The sequence below is a fragment of the Lichenostomus cassidix genome, chromosome 8 (assembly GCF_008360975.1).
Source record: "Lichenostomus cassidix isolate B80296 chromosome 8, HeHo_3.0, whole genome shotgun sequence".
Lineage (NCBI taxonomy): Eukaryota > Metazoa > Chordata > Aves > Passeriformes > Meliphagidae > Lichenostomus > Lichenostomus cassidix.
In genome coordinates, this window is record NC_139489.1 from 5,049,889 (window position 1) to 5,071,872 (window position 21,984).

The window sequence follows — 21,984 nt, forward strand, 5'->3', positions numbered from 1 at the left end:
CCTAAGTGATAAGGAAGAGCGAGAGATGGGAACTGCCAGTTCCTGATATATAAATTTTTATAAATTTCCTGATTATATAAATTTTACTGCCAGTAAAATTTATATAATACAGTTTACATATCTGTTATCTGCTAGTTTTATATATATATATCTAATTTTACATCTCAGTTTACAGGCCAAGTACTCTCCTGCTGCCTTGCTGAGAAGAGCTGGAGGTGGAAGTTGTCCCCACTTATTTCTTGGTTGCTAAATGAGCACAGTGTGTGGACACTGTGAGGATCATTACAGGTTTTTTGCTATCTTTTGTTCCCACACCACCCCTCATACCAGGGTAGCTGTCCACTGGGTTCATCCAGTATCATTCTGGTTGTTTGCTTTGACCTGTTCAGTATTCTCAAATCCAGTCTGTGCACCTGTAAAATCAGTAATACCTACCTTTGCAGAGGCATTTCTCCAGCTTAAGGGATTTTTGTCATTATTTTTAGTACTTACAAAATATGGTAATTTTTCCATCTTCAAGTTCAGACTGGCACTTGGTAGTTGATTTTTGCTAATTGTGTGATATAGTCAGGTGAATTTTTTTAAACTGTGCTTAAAAACCTAATTTTGAGTTGAGCAATAATTTCCTTCCAAAGAAGTGGAGAAGTCAAGTGCCTAAATATGCCAGAATATGTATGAAATAAGCTGCCATCTGGAATTTGTTTCTGGATTTGCTGTAATAGAAATGGAGCACTCTGGGATGCATATTTTGAGGCATTCTAGAAATTAATATATAGGAAGAAAAATAGATAAATCTGTGCTGGTGCTGTGCTTAGCTGCTTGTTTAAGGATTTGACAAGCGACCAAGGTGATTATCTCTGGTAGGCTTGGACTAAGTGAGATACTGCCAGTGAAGAGAATGATTTTTTGAAACTTAATTTTTTAAACAGTTCAGGGTCAAAGTGTCACAGATTTGAAGAGAGTCTAGAAAACTCTTGTCACTTTTATCTATAAACCAAAACCAGTCCAATAACATTTGATTCAATAAAAAGTAAATTTGTCCCTTATCTAAAAGTATCTGTGCAGAAATTGTTCCAAGATGCTTTCAAAGTGCTGAGTTACAAATCCACACAGGGAGGGATGATTGATTTATTGTGTGCTGCAATCTGGAGTATTTTATCGCTGAATCTTTAGTGAAGAAAGTTGATGTTGTTAAAGCTGCAATGTATTGAGACCAAAAGCCTAGGAATAAAGCAGGAAGCATTATTGGATCAGTAGAGATCAGGAGAATATGATTATTACCTGGGTTTGCTTGGAGCTCAGCTCTTGCCATGGTCTGGGCTTTGTATCAAGGGTGGGCTCTGGTGTGCCCATGGGATGCCCAGGGCACGGGAATTAGGTGATGGGAATTAGGCACACCTGAATAGGTGACAAAAGACTTGTAATGAGTCCCATTTTGGGGAGAGGGGAAGGCTGAGGCTGTTCCCCACCTCTGCCACATCACAGCCCCAAGGGCTCTGTTCAGCAGCTCAACACATCCATTTGTCAGCTCTGTGGCTGCGTGAGAAAGTTTCAAAGTTGTTCAAAAATCTGTTTGCCCACAAGGCTCTGGAATCACTGATCTAGGGCAGGGAACAAGTTTTCCTTTCACAAGTTGCATTTCTGGGGGTTAATTAGCTGCCTTCCATTCATGCCCAGCTTGTGCTGCTGTAACCTCACGACTCTCATTTCTTCCTTGACACTCTTCTTTCTTCCCAGAGCATGTCTGTGTTTGAACTTTGCTGGTTCCCAGCTACTTTGCTTCTAGTCTGGGCTGGGTCAGCCATTACCCTCGGGTGTTTTATTCTCCTAAGGCTTGCCTGAATCAGAACTGCCTTGAAAGCATCACGCATCACTAATCAAGGGGGAGCACAGCACAGTGGATCAGGATAGATTTTTCAAGGTTGTTTGTAGCCAGACTTAGTTTCTCACAGTAGACATCCCTGGATAAAAGCAGAGGTAGAGGATCTGTGCTGAGAAACAGACCTCAGCTCTCAACCATGTCAAAGATTGGAGTCCCATTTGATTTCTGGGCTCTAGGAAAGGCAAAATCCTTTTCTTTTCTCTCTTTTCTTTTTTTTCTCTTTTCTCCTCTGACCTCCCCCCCTTACTGTTAATGCAGAAGGGAAGGGAAGGCTGAACTGTATTACAACTGGCAATGTGTACACAGATTGACAGGGTAATTATTGATGTAGACAGTGGTGGGATGGGAGGTTTGACAGGACAATGTTGTACATCACTCTCTTTCAAACCAGCTCTAGAAACAATAGAGTTTAAAGAAGATGTTATGTTCAGGGTAGAAAAAAGCAGAGTATTTTTTTCTGACCTTCTTAAACAGTCATGTCATTGTTGGATTTTTTTTTTAAGCTTTGCTTTTGATTGAGCATGAAAATGCCTCTCACAAAAGGGAATATTTAATAGCTTTTCTATTAGAAAACTATCTCTAAAGAAAATTTTGAGTCCTGGGTTTTGCTGGCAGGCCTGGGTGTTTGCTAACTACCAAAGTCAACTGTCAGTTTATAATGAAACTGTTTGAGATCAGCAGTGCACATTGCTGCTTTACTTATGCCAAAACCAGGTTCTTCTTCAGCTGTTTGGGTTTCTTACTTTGATGTCTAGGATTTTCCCTGTGGTTTTTATTAGTATCTTCTTTCCTCTGTGCCAAGCTAAGGCCATGACCAACTGATCCTTGAGATGAGAGAAACCCATCAGTGAAGAGAAAATAAAACATTAATTAGTACAAAGTGATCTGAAGAAATATTATATGGAAACTCAGGTTTTCATTAGCCAGAATAATGTCTTGGAGTCACAACTCCTTTTGAAGACAAGTTCTGCTCTGCTTTAGAGGAGGAGCAGAGAGATGGTGAGAAGGTCTGGTGATTCACAAGGAGGGATCACGTTAGGGTTTTGAACACCTCTCCATTTGAAGTCCAGGGTTAATAATGGACTTTCCTCTTCCATGAAGAGGACATGCAAACGGCCAAGATTGGTAGAAATAGGGGGGGAAGTTGGCAGATGGCCTCAGACTTGAGTTTATCAAAATCCCCTTTTTGTTTCTCCAAACAATGGGCTGTGCTTTACTGTCACTAGGCAGGGCACCAGCCTGTCTCTCCAGGACTGGATTCATTTCTTCTCTGGATTAATCTGAATAAATGTTTCTAGTGCCCATATGGCTGTGGTGTCAGGAAAGAAGGAAAACTGGCGTTCAGAGGTGGCATGTGGCTCCTGAGCCCTCCTATGGCTGCACTGTCTATAATGCTTTACTCAGATGGGCTTGGACTGCACCAGCCTTGTTCTGCTGCTCACGTTTCTGCCTTGCCCCATGGAGTCATGCTCAGCTCTGCACCAGGGCACAAGTGTGGTGTGCTCATGGTTATTGTGTGTGTTAGTGTTGTCCAGAAAATGGTGGCAAGGATTGGAATCTCGGGGTTACCTTTTGTCTCATGTAAGTTTATCAAAGGTTTTGTGCATCACTGACCAGAGCAGTGCCTTGAGGCATTTAGCATCAGAGCCATCAGGGCACTGCTGATCACACAGTGGGCTGGCTGCAGCAGAAAGGCCAAGGCAATCCAAGGAGTGGCCTTGAGGAATTGCTGACAACATCTGTGGAACTGTTAAGTTTCCCCCTGGACAGGCAGCTTTTGTCTCAAGGTGCTGGGACACAAAAGCTGCTCTAGGGAATGAACGTTTGCAGTGCATTCTCATGTGTGCAATGGCAGGTAGGGAAATGTGGTTTGTTTGGGAGCAGAAAGCTCTCACTGTATCATGTGCATCTCTCTCATGCCTAATAACCTGCCATGGCCTCTTAGAAACTGTTTCCCTGTGCACAACCAGACTTGAGTGGGGAAATATCACTGTGTATTCTACAGACATCAGTTAAAAAAACACTGTTGTTTTACAAGCAGTAGATGGTTAAAAAATGGAATTTAGCGAGGAGAATCAACTTTATATTCTCACTGGTATTCAACATCTGATCTTACTTTGTAAATTCTGAAATTTCAGAGGTATGACCATGAGGATAGTTTAAAGGGAATTAAAAAGCTTCCTGATTCCTATTGAAATACCAGTTTTTCTGCAGTTTGACACCAAGGAGGATCATGTAATCATCCAGCTTGACCTCCTGATTACCATGGGCTGTTGACCTAGACTTGAGTTTACCCAAAACAAGCCAACTGACTTGAGTTTAAGGACTTTATTTCTCAGCAGGAGGTCCTGTTGGGCACATCAGGTAGAGAACAGAAGTGCCATCGAAACAGTGTTTGGAGAAGCTCGGAGATGGATTAGGTGAGATGTGCTCAGATGATTGCAGCAAAAGAGCATTTGCTATGTTTTCAGGAATACAAAATCAGCTGAAGTCCTGCCAGTCATACTGAGGGAAGGAAATGCTTTTTGTAGCAAAGTTTGATGGTGGTTTTCATTTTTGAAGTGGATAAGGAAGACATAGCAATCAGTAATCAAAGATGAAATGGTGCACTGGAAGCCCAAAAGTAGCAGTCCTTTCTGTCCAGCTTGCTGTCCTGGGCTGTGACAATATTCAGTATTGCAAGCGTGCCAGGATAGCTCTGAACGTGGGTAAAGAATCCTTTCCTGACCCATGCAAGTGGCTCATGTCATGAGACATGAAGCTTAGCTAAAACCTGATGCCATTTGTCTTTGCAGCCTCCTGTAGAGATCTCTTACCTCCCTGCACTGTGCTCAGATACAGTTTATATTACCTGTTAATACTACTGGCACGATACCAGAGAAGCATTTTCTTTCTTGAGGTTGTTTGTAGTGTCTGTGCTTTTGAAACACACTTTTCCTATAAAAGCTACCTCACTGTTGTTCTGACAGTGAGTCTCTATTTCAGTAATTAGGATTAATCCTGGGATTTTGAATTCCTGGTTATTTCACTCTGATGTCAGAGGTGGTAATCACCAATGTGATAATCTGCACAAAAGCGAGGTACCTCCTATCTGTCTCTTTTAGACAAGCTGAACCCTTTGCGTGCTAAGCTTATTTTCTCCCTCCAGTTTCTAGGTAGAGGAGTTGGAGACTCATCAAAGACTCCTAATACAGGGTGTTGTAAAGGAGCCCTTCTTCCCAGCACTCAAGAATGGAGTTAATAAGGGCTGTACTATGCAGTGCAATGGAGGGAAATCTGTGTAAATCCTCTTCTGTTCCCCTGGGAACTTCTGAACATAAGTCACCATCAAACAAATCACACCACTGAATCTAATTATTTATCAGGTGTGGAAATTGTTAATATTGTTCTTGACTTTTTACAGTGTCGTTCCTTAGTAGCCTTTCTTAATATGTCTTTTGAGTTGTTTAATTTATGTTGAAAATTTAAAGGCAGTGCCTGTAAATGAATTATCTTTCTGTGCAGCAAGAATAGATTTTTTTGCTATTTCTTTGCTATGCTGCCACAAAGGTTATGGCACATCAGCCTGTGCTTACAGACTCACAAATGTAGAGTCAGGTAGAAGCAGTTTGAGCTCCCAGGCACTGGGAATCAGTGCTGTCAGCATGCCCCCGTTTGACCAGAACAGCCCTTCCTGGGGGAGCAGATGGATGGGGTGGCTGCTGCTGTCAGCAGAGGCGTCATTTGGCCTGGGCTGGTCTCATTCCAAGCCTGACTGCTGTAATCTTAATTCACTTAAACCACTGAACATGACATTTGCTTTGGCCTGGACTAGTTTCAACTGAAATTGTAGAGTTGCCTGTGTTTCCTCTGAGATCTCAAGAGTATGTGTAAAACAGATATGATGAGCAATCCAAGAAGTGCTACTGGATGCAGTTGCATTGGCTTTTGTGGAAGTTGCAAGTTCATGTAAGTCCTGCTATCCCAGCAGGCTGATGCTTGTACTGTGTTGCTTTACATGACAGAGGGGGAGTTCAGGCAGCTCCTAACCTTAGTGGGAACAATTCTTTGATTAGGATTCCCTAGAATGGGTTCTGTCTTTGTGCATTGCTGATGCACAGATTCAGACTCGGGCACCCAGCAAAGCTGTGGGTTCAGGGGAGTCCCTGTGTGCTCACAGTGTGTGAGCTCTGTGCACCAGGGCCAAAGGAATTCCCAGGATGTGGCAATCATCCACCATGGATGGTTCTGCCCCCACACAAACACTTCTGATCAGAACTTGGCACAAGGAAGGCATCAGGGAGATCAAGTATAACAAATATAACATGCCTTATCAGGAAATCTGATGTGTCTTGAAGGGTTAAGTGAAGTAAACTAAAACAGCAGCAACCTGTCCTGAGCTACAGAGTGAACTGGTGGTGATTGGGGTAGAGGCCAGTGTTCCTCACAGCCGCCTCAGCTGGGAGAAGAGGCAAGGGAAGGAAAATATCAGTTAGACATACCTTCAGCTGTGATAAGTCAGAAAATGGCTTTTAAAATGTGCTTCTTACGTAGCTTAGCTCAGTGGAAAAGTTTGAGTTGTAAGTCAATAGTGAGTGTAGACTGGGATATACATTCATATACACACACACATATATAAAAATAACTATATATGCAAACTTGTGATTGAGATGTTTTTCTGAATCACAAATCTTCAGTGATTGAGAACTCTGAGTTCTGAATTTCCCTAAGCAATCTCTGCCTGTCAGCTCCCTTCCTGTCTGCTGAACAGTTGCTCATTTACCAGTTTGGCTTATTTTGTCTGGAAACAAACTGGATTCTAGTCCTGTACTTGGGCAGGTATGAACACTTATTTTGGTTTTGGTGCATCTCTGAGACAAGACTGCCAGATGTGACAAAAGAAAATTTTAGGGCCGTGTTTGAGGAGGGGAGGTCCTTATTAAAAAAACATTCCTTAAAAAAAACCCTGAAAACTAAACCATTGCTGGAGGAAAGAGGGAGGTAAGAATTTTAAGTTCCATAATAAAAGTAGTGGAAATATTTGCGGCAACAGTTTATTGGCATGGCAGGAAATAATTAAACCATTTTAGTATTGCATTTTCTCTGTTGTAGCAAAAAAGGGTATGGGTTGGAGCTTTTCTTCTGAAGAACCTGGGAAAAACACAAGGGGCAGTCTAGAGAGGATGGGGAGTTATTTCAGCAGAGATAGAGAAGCTGTTCAGACCTGTAAGATGATGTATTTCCACAAAGGGCATTCTTTTCAGTCTGCTGGTGAAAAGTCTTGTGGGTTTCCCACCAGTAGAAGCTGCTTAATTGCATTTTGTGTATGCTCTTAGAGTACCTGTTTGGTGAGAACCTGACAAATGGTCTTCTGAAAGTAAATCAATTTTGTTTTCTTGGGCTTTCTTGAATATACATGATGTCCGGAGCCTGAAAAGCACAGCAGTGGCACAAGAGGAAGCAAACAGTGGGGCGCCAGTTAGGCTCTATGGTTCTCTGAAAGACTTTGTAGCCTCCTATAAAGAGAAAGAAGAATGTGCCATTGGCGGTAGTGAGTAAATGGAACCTTCTTGTCTTCTTTGCTCTTGTCTCCTTATAAATAAAGCATTGTTGTCCATCCTTGGCATTTGCAGTTCATTGTGATAAATTGGTCTTGATGTGTCTGACATTTCAACCAAGTTGTTTAATGGTGCTTTTCTGAAAAGGCAAATCTTGCTATAACTTGCATGGGTCCAGAATGCATCCAGGGTAAGAGCAATCACCATCACACACAGCACTAACCCTTTCCTTCCTGGGAGCATAGAGAGGGGAGGAGGAAGTAAAACATTTTGGTCACGTCAGCCCAAGAGGCCTGGGTTTGTGTAAGCTGTGCACAGAAACAGAAACATAAAGTCTGGACTGCAGCTGCTGAAAGCCTGTGATAGTGTGGACAACAGCATGGACTCTACTTGCACTGCTGCAGCCTCTTGGGGGAGAGGGGAGGGAAAACCCCAACTTGCTGGGAATGCAGGTGTGTTTTCACCAAAGTTTTGCTCTGAGTTTTGTGCACAATCCCCTCTCTGTTACCTGCCAGTGCTTACAACTCATTGGTTTCCATGCAACAATTGCTTGTGTGCAGAAACCACTGGAACACAGAGATTTGATGAGCTGTGACCAACAGCAGCTTCTGTTGCTGCATCCCTGAAAGTTCAAGCTTTGATTTACATATTTTAAATGTCTGTAATTATTCTGTCAGGGAGATGATTAACACAAAGATTGCTTTCCATAAATAGGAACCTTCTGTTCATACCTTTCCAAACCTCTCCACTTCCCAAAGCTATTAAGCATCTGCCCACAGCAGCCAAGCAAAAGTAATGCCCATACTTAAAACTGTGACCAATAAGTAATCTTTTTGCTGGTTAATGATCCCACTGTGTGATGATACCATTTTATAATGATATTTCACCTTCTTCAAAATCAGGTGTGTGGAACATGTTCTCAGCTGTCTTGACCCACTTAGTTCTCAATGGAGATTTACAATGAGAGTGGAAGAACTGGTCCTACTTAGCATCAAAACAAACCCTCCTTCCCATCACTGTAGCCTGAGCAAGAAGAAGTAGAACAATTTTTTGGGGATGTGGACCAATAACCTGATTAACAGATGTCTCCATGACTTTTTTGGTTTCCCAGTTTTCCCAGTATGCCAGTCTAATACAGACCTTACTGCAGTGTGCAGTATAAAACCTGCAGCTTAAAGGGACTGAGACATGGGACCTGACCAGAGTTGGCAGATACACTGATTCTGGTGTGGTCTTGTTGGGAAGCCTTGCCAATGTTTTTTATTACTGATTTGCTGGAAAAAATAATCCAACAGCCTAAGTAAGGATCCCTTTTTTCCTCCCCCCTGTAATCATGCAACATTCATAAATGTTATTTAGGTATGCAGCAAGCAAATTTCAACAGAAATGCTGTCATGCCTCAGGGTTATAAAACTTCATTACATCTGTTATTAACTGTCTGTCTGTGGCAGGACCTAATTTTTCTTGATGTATTGGTTGCCCACAGCTTCTTGAAACTGCTTCTTCTAACACTTCAAGGCGCTAAGGCAGCGAAATCCAGGGATTAAATGGCACCGCTCTCCAAGTGGCTGATTGATGCTTTGGGGCTGGAAGATGCCCTTTCACAGCCTCCTTGTGTAGGTGCAAAGGGAGGTATCATTTTCATCCTCTCTTACTCAGCACTTGGGAAGCTGATTGACTTTGTGTAAATATCTTTACCAGGGCAGGGTAATGTGAAAATATTAATTTAGAATATAGGATCCTCCCTGTTCAGCAGTCCTGCAGCCATACACAGCATTATCATCATTAATACCAATGGAAGAACTATTAGAAAACACGTAATTATTTGATGAGAGAAATTGCTCTGTTTAATAAGCAAATCCTGCCAAACTGGATGATGATTCCAGAATGCTAAACAATTGTTTAAACTGTGGAACATTTTGCATTTCAGCAGCCTTGTCACAATAAATGTAGATCTGTTGCTCTTTACACTAGTATGAAGGGGAAAAAATAGGAATTTTAGCAATGCAAACTAGTTATGAGAGAATGAGCTTCACAGCTTCCTTGGTTCCAGATAAATCTGGCAGATTCTTTTTCATAGTTGTGTTCTTGCATGTACTGGGGATTTTGCTTCTGCAGGTCCTCCTGTGTCTCCATGTCTGACATCACAGTTGCCTTCAATTTCTGCCATTACAGCTCAGTTTTTTGAACATGGGCAACTTCCTGCTTGTCCCTGCTGCTTTTTCCTCAGCTTTGCTGACCACAATCTGCCCAGATCATTACATTTAGAAATTGCCTTGCATTTCCAAACCTAGATGTACACCCTTGTATTAAAGTTAGGGAATTTTGGTTTTCCTGGCTGAATTGGAGATGGTCTGTCCAGTGCTGCTGTGCTGTGGGTAGGAGACCTGATTTAAGAAGCAGCAGGTTGACTTGGGATTTCATTCCAATATGTTTCAGGATTGAGCCATTCCAAGTAAAAGTGACTTTAACAGTGTAACTGTGTTAGCAGTATTTAGAAATACGTCTAACTTGTGGGGGTTTTTTTTCTTTTTTTTTTCTTCCAGCCAAACAAGTGTGTCCATCTGAAAAAATTAGCTGTGGAGACTTAAGCAACAAGTGTATCCCATCGTCCTGGAGATGTGATGGGCAGAAGGATTGTGAAAGTGGAATTGATGAGGCTGGTTGCGCTCCTGGTGAGTTAATACATAATGCAACATCTCCACTTCGGAGTACTGAAGTCCTAGAGTGACTATTACAAATTGCATGGAAAGGGATGATTTTTCCTGCCAAAAAACTTATTCACTCTGCATTTACAGTGCTAAGTGGTGACTTCTAGAAAAAGAGAGGAAAGAAGGAATCTCCAGTTGGGTCTGGCTGGAGAATGAGTAAACTCTGTGAAGAATTAAGTATTATTATTAGGGTTAACACCCAGGTGATGTGGAAAGGACTTAAAGTTCAAACCTTCCTCTGTGGTGGCTCAGCAGGTTCCTGCCATGCCCTTGTCCCTGCAGAGTGTGGACAGACTCAGACTGGCTTTTGCTGGGATAGGCCTGGACATTAATAGCTTGTTGGTTTCCATGACAGAGAGAGAATGATATACTCTGTACCCATAATAGTTTTAAATTCAGTCCCTAAATGGCCATTGCCTTTTATGAGGCCTTTATGTGCTGAAAGAAAGAGCTCTTTACAGTGTTCCAGTCTGAGAAAACTCCTACACTGTGTGACCAAGCCATTTCTCAGGCTGCCTTTTTGATAGACCAAACATATTAGTTCTTTATATTTCCTGTTGTCAAATATTTTCTTTTGAATGAAGGCTTGATTCATTCTTGTGGCTCCCATTGGTATTCCAGTTGGTTTTCCAACTTTCTTTTTACATGGACCACCAGAATTTAGGGAATATCAGTCTTGCCAGTCCGTGCAGAAGTAAAATCACCCTTCTAATATCTAATACTGTTCTTACTGAATTCTTTGTGTGCAAATGATCCCAGGCTGTTAAGAAGCTCTCTTAAGTTCTGTGTATTCACCCATCCATTAATATTTCTAGTGTTGCATGTGATATCAGCAATGTTATTTTTACTTCCAGATTACTGGAATGATTACATTCAAGCACAAATTGAAGTTTCTTCATTTGAAAACTAGATTTTGGGCTCTAATTCCTGCCCAGTTCATAATCCACATTATATATTTTCTTTGAAGTTGTGTAACAAAATATGCTTTATGTGAACATTTTGTGGTTCTGAGTAGAATGCTGTGGATAAATTTATTTACTTGCAGACAGCTTTTTCAAGCAAAATACTATCAAAGCTTTTACTTTGTGAGCAACTTGTTCCACTATTTAGCTCTCTTTGTAAAAGTATTTTTCTTAGCCCTTTCTTCTTTTTCCTTTTATTTGTTTTCTGTGTGAAACTCCAAAGTGTTTTCTCTATAGCATGTACTTTTTTTTTCTTTGAATGGGAGGCTTGAATTAGAGACAAATTCAGAAGATAATTGTAATTGCTATTTTCCCATTATGAGTTAGTGAAATTAGAACAATTTTTGCACTGGTGGCTGCCTCCCCTAATTTAATGCTGCTGCTGCTCACACCAGTAGGAATGGTCTCATGGAGTCTTTTAGTTATAACAAAAATCTACTTGAAATTGCTTTGAACTTTATTTTTTTCCAAGGCCTTAGGTAACCCCAAAATGAATGTAAATATGTTCTGAATGCCACATAATTTCAGTGTAATGATGCTATTAATGGATTTGGAAATAGCTGAGTGTTTCTGTTTGGGATGTTTCAGCATCTCTGCTCTTACTTTTGTGCCAGTTTTAATACGTGTGCAGGTTCTTAAAAATGGAAATTGAATCCAGGGACAAATTACCACGTTTTGATGGCTGTTGGGTAACTTGTGAGAAATTAATCAGTAGCTTTCAACCAATTCCTAATGACTGAGTGTTGTCCACACACACTGGATACCTGTGCTGAGTCTGGGGGTGGGATTGGCCATTCTCTGGCACGAGGACCAGGCAAACTGGGAGCATCCTGGGTGGGTGCAAACACCAAAAGTTTTCAGTCCTAAGATCTCAACTCAGCATCTTTCAGAGGTCAAAACTCTGAGAGGGAGACAGGAGGCACTGCTGAATGGCTGTAGTGGGAGCACTTTCAGGGAGGTTGCCTGTCAAATGAAGGTCTTTTCCTCATGGCTGAGAACAATTGTGTGAGCTGTTTCCACGGGGAGCTTGTGGAGGATTGATAGCTATCCTTTCTTTATCCAAATCTGATAAACCTCACTAAGCCTATGCACTGATACTCTCTTAACATTCCCATTTCTTCTCTGTTTAGAATCCTCCTTTCTCTGTTTCCTCTTATCTCAGCAGCACACAGCATCCTGACCACTTCAGACCCCTTCTTCTCTTTGTTTTGTTAATTTAATCTCTGCACTCAGGTTTTTATTCTCATTTTATGAGAAGCTTCAGCACTGCCTGTCACCTTCAGCCCCTTGGAGCAGAGCACCATGTCACAGAGGCTGCACTTCTCCCAGAGCTGACCAACTTGGCTATAAATAACACATCTTGCTGGATAAATGTTTGGAAGGGGATTTATTTGTGCTCAGGATAATTTCTGTGGTGAGAGCCTGCATGTGCAATAAACAAGTGGATGATGTCTTGAAGATAGTGGTAGTGAGGGCATCCAGAAGAAAAACCCCTAAGCTCTTTCTAAATCCATGTTGTTAAAGCTATTACTGCAACCTCATGTGACACTTCAAAAATATTTTAACTATGTTCCTATTTCTTGATAGAAATAACTGGCTCTTAGATTTATAGTTCTCCAAGAGGATTGAATATGGATCTTATTAACCTTATTTATGCCTGCATTTCTGCATTGGTGATTTGTACCAGTAACAATATTGTGCTGGTATCCAGGAGCAAAGCTTGGCTGTGCTGAGGCTGTACAAGAACCTGTCCCTGTGTCAGAATGTTCACAGCCCAAGTTAAGAGAGGATCTCCTGCAGGAGAGAACAATACTGATCATGGTGTAGAATCATCCAAAACTGTAAAGACAATGTATTGTGGTTCTTCCTCCTCCAGCAGTTTGTTTTCCAGCTACTGCGGTGGACCTTACAGTTCTTGATGGATTTTTCCTCTCAGAATGATGTGATTGCTTTTGGAATCCATGTGAAATGTATCCAGTGTAGACACTGGCACAGCCAGCTGGGGAAAGAAAGCAGCTGTTCAGAGACTCAGAGACAAAAGTAGAGAATCTGAACAAGGAGACAAAATGGTGTGATTTTCACCCTGTGGAAGAACTTCCCAAGGAAGCAGTGGAAACTGCAAATTCTTTCACCTGCAGAGGATAAAGAGATTAGGGATCCAGATTTGTGTCTGCACAGGCTGTAGTTGCACCAGGGATTAATTGCAGGTGTTAATCCTTGGTAGGTAGTGAAGTGCCCATCTGCCTGAATGATGTACATCCAGCAGAGAGGCTTTAGAACGCTACTAACTTTGACTGCACAAACAATTTTTGAAAATGCAAATATCTGCCTTTTAAAAATAATAATATATAAAAAGAAAAATCCTGTTTTTCGGTTTTTGGAGCAGAAGTGATTTGAGTCTTTACAATAGCAAGTGTGTTGTAGTCATAGGTCAGGTTTAGCAGTCTTGAATTTGCTGGCTTGGAGGTGCTGGCAGCCCCTTTATTTCCCTGGTGAAGGCCTTCTGCTCCCAACCTTTGTCACAATTGATTGGACAAGCTTAGGAATGTGTTTACTGAGACTAAAAGAGAAATTAAATATGAGAGACTGTAATTAAAGCAACACAACTCAGGGTCAGTCTGGCCTTGGCTAACTACAGCAGAACTTGTTAAATCTCTGCCAAGAGAGACTGCAACCAGTGTTTTGTCAGCCGCTCAGGAATGCAGAGAGCACTTGAGAGTGGCTTTGGAACAGAAGAGCTGCCATCCTGTACCAGCTGAAATGGCATTGAACCCCTGTAATGCACACATGTTCCTCCTGACAGGACTCCGGGATGCTCAAAAGAGGGCAAGGCTCTGGCCCCATCCCTTCTGGCTGTGGCACTGGTTCTCACCTTAACCACTTCTTGCACTCAATATGGAAATTGTGTCTTGTAGATGAGGAGTTGGAAGTGCACAGTTTTCCCCTCTCCCAACAGTCAGGTGCAGTGAAGTGATGTATTCATTGATATATTGATAGCAGAATAAGCTGTTTACCCATACCATGGTTTATTCTGCTAAACCATAGCACAGAGACAATGATCCAAGGAACTTGTGCAGCCAGTGGAGTCACAGTGACTTTGTGCAGTTGGCTGAGGGTGAGAGCCAGGAATTCCTGCAGGAGTCTCCTGACAGCGACAGCCTTGCTACCCAGAGCATCTTCCTTTGGACCCTGTTCTTCAGGCTCTTCATTGCTGACCATGGATCTCACACTTAGGTCTAGATTTTTAGCCTGAAGATATGATGATATGCCAGATTAAAAGTGAACAAACTGGATAAAGGTCTTTTAAATTCATAAGGGAAAGGACAGTAGGCACAGGTGTGCTCAGCTGTACCCATGTGTCCTTGCCATGGCAGCTCACAGGTTTCCTGTTTCCGTGGTGTACATGGATCATTTACAGGATCCTCAGGTGATAAACTTCCCACTTTTCCTGGCAAAGCTCCAGGCATGTATTATTCTCCATAAAAAACAGCAGTGCCTTCAAGTGAGAGGTCCTTTCCTTGGAAGGTCCAAGTGCAGAAAACTGAGGCAGCTCTTGCCAGTGCCCTGCTGCACAGCCCTCAGGTCACCTGAGAACCATGGGCTGAAGGCAGAATTTAAAGCAGGCTAAAGCTGTTCATCCCTGCAGCAGATCCACCTGGTGATGAACCAGCTGAAGGGGGGAAATTGCAAAGCTGATTTAAAATCACTCTGCTCCTGCACCTACGCACACATGAAGTGACCTTTCTGTTGACAGTTAAATTGTTTTATCATCTCTTATCATTGTCCTGGAACTATAAAGAGCCTCATATTGTCTCAGCACTGTTTTCTTCTTTGTGCAGTAAAAGGCACCTGTGTTTTGCATCTGAGTCACACTTCCAGCACTCCCTGTTGGGATTTGACCATACTGATCTAGTCCATTCCAGATCTCCACTGAGACCTTTTAACTTGGTGATAATGCAGCATTGATTTTATCTTTCATTGCAGTTTGATGAATGTGTGCTTTTCTCAAAGTTGGGAATTCTGTTCATTGCCTTCATTAACAGGCCAAGTGCACAGGGATGTGCTGTCCCTCAGCCACCTCAGAGGGACATCAAACCCAAAGGATCAGAATTTGCCATGTATTCTCCCTGAGAAACTCACCAATTTTAATAGGGTTAAAACCCATAGTATCACACCCATGCCTGTAAAGGAAATATTTATCCACTATCATTATTCATGATGATTTTAGTATGTGATAGAAAGAAACATGGCTGCTCTGAAATTCCTGGCATTTTAGAGGAGGTAGCTGTAACTTCAGTGCATTTGCCATGGTGGAAGAATTTACAATTATTTCCAAGAAGGAAAAAAGAATTTCTAGATTGAACAAATGCAAGTCCTTCATAAATAAGATAAGGTAGCACAGCAATGATATCCTCTGGGCTTTACATGATGTTTAATTACTGGACAGCTGGAGGGATTAATGCTTGTGCATTATGCCCTGGCTCTCAGAAATTAAACATGTACAGCTGCCACTTTATCACTGCTTAAAGTATTAGAGCTCCTTCAAAAGCAGTAGTAATTTGCAGAAAAATCCCCATTGTTATTTACGAAAAATCTCAGCCCATAATCATATTTGTCCTGAGTTCCTTCAGAACAAAATGGCAAGGAAAAAAAGAGATTGGGAGTTACTTTTAATTACATGCTGACAGGAAAAGTGAAGGTAGCTGTATTTTTAATATATTGGATGCTCATTGTAATTAAACATAATTAAACACTGTGTGAACTTGGGCTAGAGGTAAGACAGCCATTGTGTAAATCCAGAATTAAACCCTAAAGCAGGTAGAGCCCAAGCTGTGGCAGGGCTCTACCTGCAGAAGGTGAGGGCCAAATGGCTTTGTTTTCCCTGCTGCTGCCTCTTGAGCTTGGGTTTAGAAAGAAGATATATGGCACATCTGCAGATAGAGCTTCCAGCACAGAGTGGGGCTTGGCTCACCCTGCAGGTTTTGGGGGTGGCCCCGTGCTGGTTCTCCTCACAGAGAAAGTGCTCCGTGAATAATTGATTCTCTAAAGCAGAGCAGATGAAAACACCATCTGAAAACAAGACAATCCAGCAGCGGTACTTTTGCAGTGTTTCTGGGAAGGAGCGCTAGGGGCAAAGGGGAGATGCACATTCACACCTCCACACGGACACATCCTGCACACCCCAAAGGATCATTGTTCACAGGGCTCTGGAAGAGGGCTGTGAAAGAGCTGGTTTGATACAAAGATCTGTGGATAATTAAAATGAAAGCTTAATATGTTGGACTGCAGGATACCTGAGCACACCCACACAAGTTTTGTTCTGCTGCTCTGTCTGCACTTTAGCTGGAGACATTGGCTCTGATTATTCTTTCCAATCTCACATCATCCTGTCAAAGGAGCAAAAATTGGCCTGTAATTATGTTTATCTTTTGGGTAGTCTGTCTTTCAACAGTTAGAGCTTCTAGAGTTGAAATGGCCAAGAAATTACATCTCTTATTGCCAAATACAATTGTATTTCATGTCCCTGAAGTGCTTTCTTCATAAGAATGCAGCTATAATTTTGAGCCTATTCATCCAAAAAGCAAGAATCTGTTTAGTTTTATTCAGGGAAATCTTCTGTAGCTGGCAGTGCCAATGATGATGCTATGATGGCAGATATGTGGGTAGGAGTTGCATCCTGCAGTGGCCATCAGTACATATGTGTTACACTAATTAACAGTTCTGCTTCCTGAGCATATGATCTGAAGGCTAAATCAAAATCAGTAGCCTGAATTGAGCACAGTCCTACGCAGGAAAGGACCATGACATGTTTGATGCAAGAGAAAAAAAAAGTTGGTTTATGAGTCATATTAACAGATAAAACAACATCTGAAAGTCATTTGAGTAGCTAAAATACACTCTTTTCCTACAGAGGATGATATAATGGTTGGATTAGCTTCACTTTTACTTTGCAAAGAAATTTGTATGATAAATGTAATGAGAAAGGTTTAGCTCACAGTAAACACCACTTCATTACCCTTCTTTGTTCCAATAACTTTAAAATAATTGCTCATGTTGAACATCTGAGTCTTTATCTCAGCCCAAATCCAGGAAAGTGCTGCTTTCTATTCCCAAGTCACAGAAACTGCAAGGTAAATCCTAATGCCATGGAAATCTCATTGCTGTTAATGTGAGCACAGTCAGCACACGACCCTTACAGGTTTAATTGCAGTGAGTGTCACTCAGTGATTAAATTTTCCATTTGAGTAGAAAATCTAATACTGTTTTTTTCAAAAAATAATTGCCATTCTTTTCTGGAATTGTGGGTACATAGGTACATTGTCTACATCACATAATAGCTGTGCCCCCTACTTCTCACTTAACTGAAAACAGTCAGGGGCTGGTTGTTTCCTGAACAGTCTGTCAGTCTCTCCCCCTCCCAAAATCACTGCAGGGGTTTTGTGTTTATGGACTTGGTCATAATAGGATGTGCTTATGTTATTAACTTTGACTGTGAGTACACCAGATTCTGCCTCAGTGCATCCTCAGTGCTTCTTCTTTAAGGTACTTCTCCCTTCAGATCAGCTGTCTTGCAAACCATTTTATTTTAAAAGCATCTTTTTAATTGTTATTGAACCTACATTCAAACTCACTTTGGATCACTGTTCTTAGAGAAGTGTGAGACATGGTTGGGTAAACTGGGGGCTTGAGAAGGCAAAGCTCTCAGCCTTGCCTTGTTTTGCCTGTGTTCCAGAAGAGTTAATAATGCACATTCCAAATGCAGTGAATGGTTAAGGCTAATAGTGAATCAAACTGCAATAAGAAGAAATATCTCCTGTTACAGAGAGTTCCCATCAAGCAGAGTAAATTAGTGGAATTGGAAATTTTATGGTGCACTGACCTCAGTGCTTGTAATGTGAGCTCTGCTTTGTCCCTCACTGCTCAGGTGAGTTCAAACCTGTGAGTCAGCAACTTCCAGGATTCCCTGCTTAGTTATTGCACTACAAATGACTTGATTGATTCTGGGGAAATGGCTCAGCTTTCCAGCTGGTTAAACTGCTACCATCCCTGTGCTTAGGAATGGGTAAGGGTAAGGAGAAAGTGCCAGGCCAGTGACATAGCTGTGGAGCCATGGGCTGGGATTCCTTGCCTTTCCCACATTTTCTAAGAATAAAACCTATTGTGCCATTCTTTGCCAATGTGATTGGAGTGTAGCTTTTAGGATTCTGATGAAGTCTCTCTGCTGAGCTGGATATAAGGAACCAGAAAACAATGGGGGAAGCAGGCAGGCTGTGTCTCTGTGTGAGCAGGTGAGCCCAGAGTGGGAGGCTGCCCAGGAGATGTAAGGTGACATCCATGGATTGGCTTCTCCTGGCAAAGTGTCTGTGATTTAAACTCTGCAATGGCAAAGTTAAATCTTGGTCATGCAGAAAATGCTGTGCAGAGAAATTCTGTGCAGAAAATGCATAACCACAGGGAGTCCTGCCGAATCCAAGGGGTTCTGTGTGTGCAGCAATGTGGATGTCTGTGCACTGTCCCAGGATGAAACCATGCTCAGTGATGCCCTGCTCTGCCTGCTGAATGTTTATATATTCCTCAGAAATACAGAATTTTGTGTGGTAATATTAAAGCAGCTGTTAGTTTAATGGCTATTATCAGATGTTTCTGAGGGATTTGCTAAATTGGTGTAATTTGTAAAATTGCCATTTTAATAAGCAAGTCATGTCTAAGGGAATAGGAGTGATCTTGTCCTGTACAGGCTCCAATTTTCAAAGTCAGAAAGGAAATTCAATAGACACATTCCAGCGTTTTTTTTCCAGTTACATTTTGGCTAGTACCAAACATCTCCAATCTGATTCAGCGATTCTATTCCAGTCAGAATATAAAAGAGTAATAATAATGTCTTTATCCTCATGAGATTCCCATGGGTGTGGCTAGCACAGACCTTTCCCATGGGAACTTTTTCTCTCTTCTTCCTGTGTTTTATAAACAAAGAAAAAGTTTGGATGTTATTAAAAACAGTTTCTTGGATGTGGAGAGTTCAGGCCTGGCCAATCAGGCCTAGGGGGAGGCTTTGAACTGACCAATCTGGGTGACCTTTGAAAAGTCTATATAAGATGGAATTAAATAATAAAATCTTCTGGATGCCATCTTTTGCACCCGGGCCTTCTTACTCTGCTAGCAGCTCAACAGCGACACGTGGGCTGTCTTGGATTGTCATAAAAAGCAGGACAGTATTAACCTTTGGTATTCTGACCATCCATTTTTGTCTTTCAAGCTGTTTTATTTTACCCTTAAACGCTTTGCACTGGATTCACTTGTTCTTATTTTGAGGTCATTTTCAGTCATTTAGCCAGAAGAACCTCTGATAAACTTCCTAACCCTTTCCTAGTTTGAAGGAAAATTGAGGAGACTACAGGTATGAGTTGCAACCTTATTGCACATTAAAGAGTGCAGTGTGCATACCTTTGTACATAAACTACTTCTCTCTGTGAATCAGAGGTCATAATTAATTCTATTTTCACATAATTAAGCCACTTGGAATGAATATATGATTCTCAGGAAATACAATCTAAATCAGCAAATACATTTTTGAACCAACTATTATTTGTCAGCAGGGGCTTTGGCATCTGGTTGCTGGGTTATAATTAACTAATACTATGCAAATACTGCTGCAGAGAATGGGAAAATGACTGATTTGTGTTTGAGGGCAGCGTGTGACAAAGGCAGCGAGCACATGCAAATATTAATTTGCAGGAGTGTGTGAGATGGCTCCTCAGCTCCATTAGTGATTTGAACAATATCAGGAATTACTATTCCTTCTGCAGTCTCCATCTATAGGGGCTTTTCGGTATCAATCACCATAGCAACAACCACTGTTGGGACTGAGGCTGCAATTCCGCTGCATTATTCCCTCCATGGGAGGCCTGTCATTTTTTCAGAGCAATGCTCTTCAAGGTCATCTTCATTTACCTCCATCTCTTTTGCTGTCCTTCCTGGAGGGCAGCTTTCCATGGGAAACTTGTGCTTCCAGGCACGAATCCATGCTTTAAAGACTGGCATTTGATGGAAGATCTGTATGAAATATTCAGGTATTTGGTAAGCAATTGTCTGCAGGCAAAATAAATAATTTAGCCAGAATTAAGCCTGAAAATAAATACTAGTTAAGCAAAACTAACATGCTGACAGCGCTGGTAACTGGGAGTTCCAACATAATTTACCGTGTCTGCACTCTGTGACCTCCTTACCCATGGCCCAGCTCAGAGATTGGTTCCTGTGGGCTGAGGGAGCTGGGCTTGCACTTGGGGCAGAAAACCTGGGCAGACAAATGGAGCTCAGGAACTCCACCCCTCAGCCCTGCAGAGCTCAGATCCTAAACCTCAGAGCTTGGGAGAGTTCTAAAGTCCAGCAGCCTCTCCTGCCAGTGTTGAAGCAGCCATGAAGCAATAGCAGATCTCTCTCTCCCTGATGCAAATGTTGGTATGCACAAATCATCCTTTGCCTGCTTTAGAAGATCCATTATCAGATTTAAACAAACATAAATTTTGAGACACTTTTTTTTTAAGTTGCTTTGGGGACAATGTCAGAGAAATACAGTGTAATATTTCATCTTATCTTCTTGTCTTCAGCATCAGTGGATAATTGCTGATATCCACTTTATCACAAATTTTACTAAATAATTATCTTTCTTTAAGCCATTCATGTAATTGCAAGTGGAAATGGCTCTTTTGGAGGAGAGATGAATTAAATACCTGACTCTTACTGAAAAGCTATAAAATCTTTAATTAGAGATTAGCAATGACAGCAGTTATAGTCCGTTGTACATAATTCCCAGCTCCTGTTAATGATGGATATGCCATTTATTTAATTTTTTCAATTTTATCCAGATTTGAGGATCCATGGTTGATAGAATTGTCCATCGCAGAAATACTATGTACAAATATATATTTTTTGAAATGACAGTTTTCAATGAGTGCCCTGTATTGTTAGAGAATTTTACATATTTAGAGCGTTCTGCTTTTTTCTAAAAGCACTTACAAAGCGTGTGGCAGAATTATCTGAATTTTTGGTGCCATGCCTGAGCTAAGACTGTCCCTGCTGCACCAGACTCTCACTAAAGCCTCAGGTTAAATCCTACGGCTGTGGGCAAAAGAGAACCAGCCAGCACTGAAACACTAACTCCACAACTGCAATCTCTCTGATCTTCTGGTTTTTTATTATTTTTAACTTGCTCTATCCCAAGGCTGCTTCTGCTCCACTCTCCTCAAGAGATGTGACAAGACTGCAGCTGCAGGCTGTGAGGCAAAAACTGTGACAGTTGTGCTCTACAGATTGGCACATGGCACAGGGCAGAAATTAATGCAGAATACCTCTGGTATGTTTTGTCTGTAGGCAAAATCACATCTACACAATAATTTATGTGTGATATTTTACTTCCTAAAACTGTGAAGAGCCTTTACGCATTACAGCACTCTACAGTAAACTGGTGTTGTAGTTATGCTCTGAAGACCGTCAGTTAAAAACTTCTTGACAAACATCTCCAGTATTCCTATTGGGATCACTCATATTTAAAAGTGCATTTTGCATCTCAGAGTACAACATTTATTAATTTCTTCTGTGCTAAAGAAAGCAAATTAATATTTGATTCCTTAGTCTTGAGTAAATCAGCCTACAATAGGACAGGTAGCAAATTTGGAGAATGCAAACAAATTGCTCAAGTCAAAAAATACCCCAGTGATCATTTAGTTACTATTGGCACATTTTCTACTGAAATGCTCTGGAGGCAGTGAAATACGGTGGTGATGGGATTGCGAGGTACTGTGACAGATTTACACAAGGAGATGTGAAGTAAACTGTCGCTGGGACTTTGCTTCCCCATGCCCATGTCTCCAGGTGCTGTGTAAGATAATTTG

At 41.5% G+C, this 21,984-nt stretch overlaps 1 protein-coding gene across 3 annotated transcripts in view; it reads left to right on the forward strand.

Moving 5' to 3' along the window:
• LRP8 (LDL receptor related protein 8) overlaps positions 1-21,984 on the forward strand; it is a 173,091-nt gene that overhangs the window by 123,274 nt on the left and 27,833 nt on the right. For all 3 annotated transcript variants that reach the window (XM_085067566.1, XM_085067567.1, XM_085067568.1), the window contains one exon: positions 9,966-10,094. In XM_085067566.1, coding sequence (XP_084923692.1) covers positions 9,966-10,094 — 129 coding nt within the window. The remainder of the gene's footprint in view (positions 1-9,965; positions 10,095-21,984) is intronic.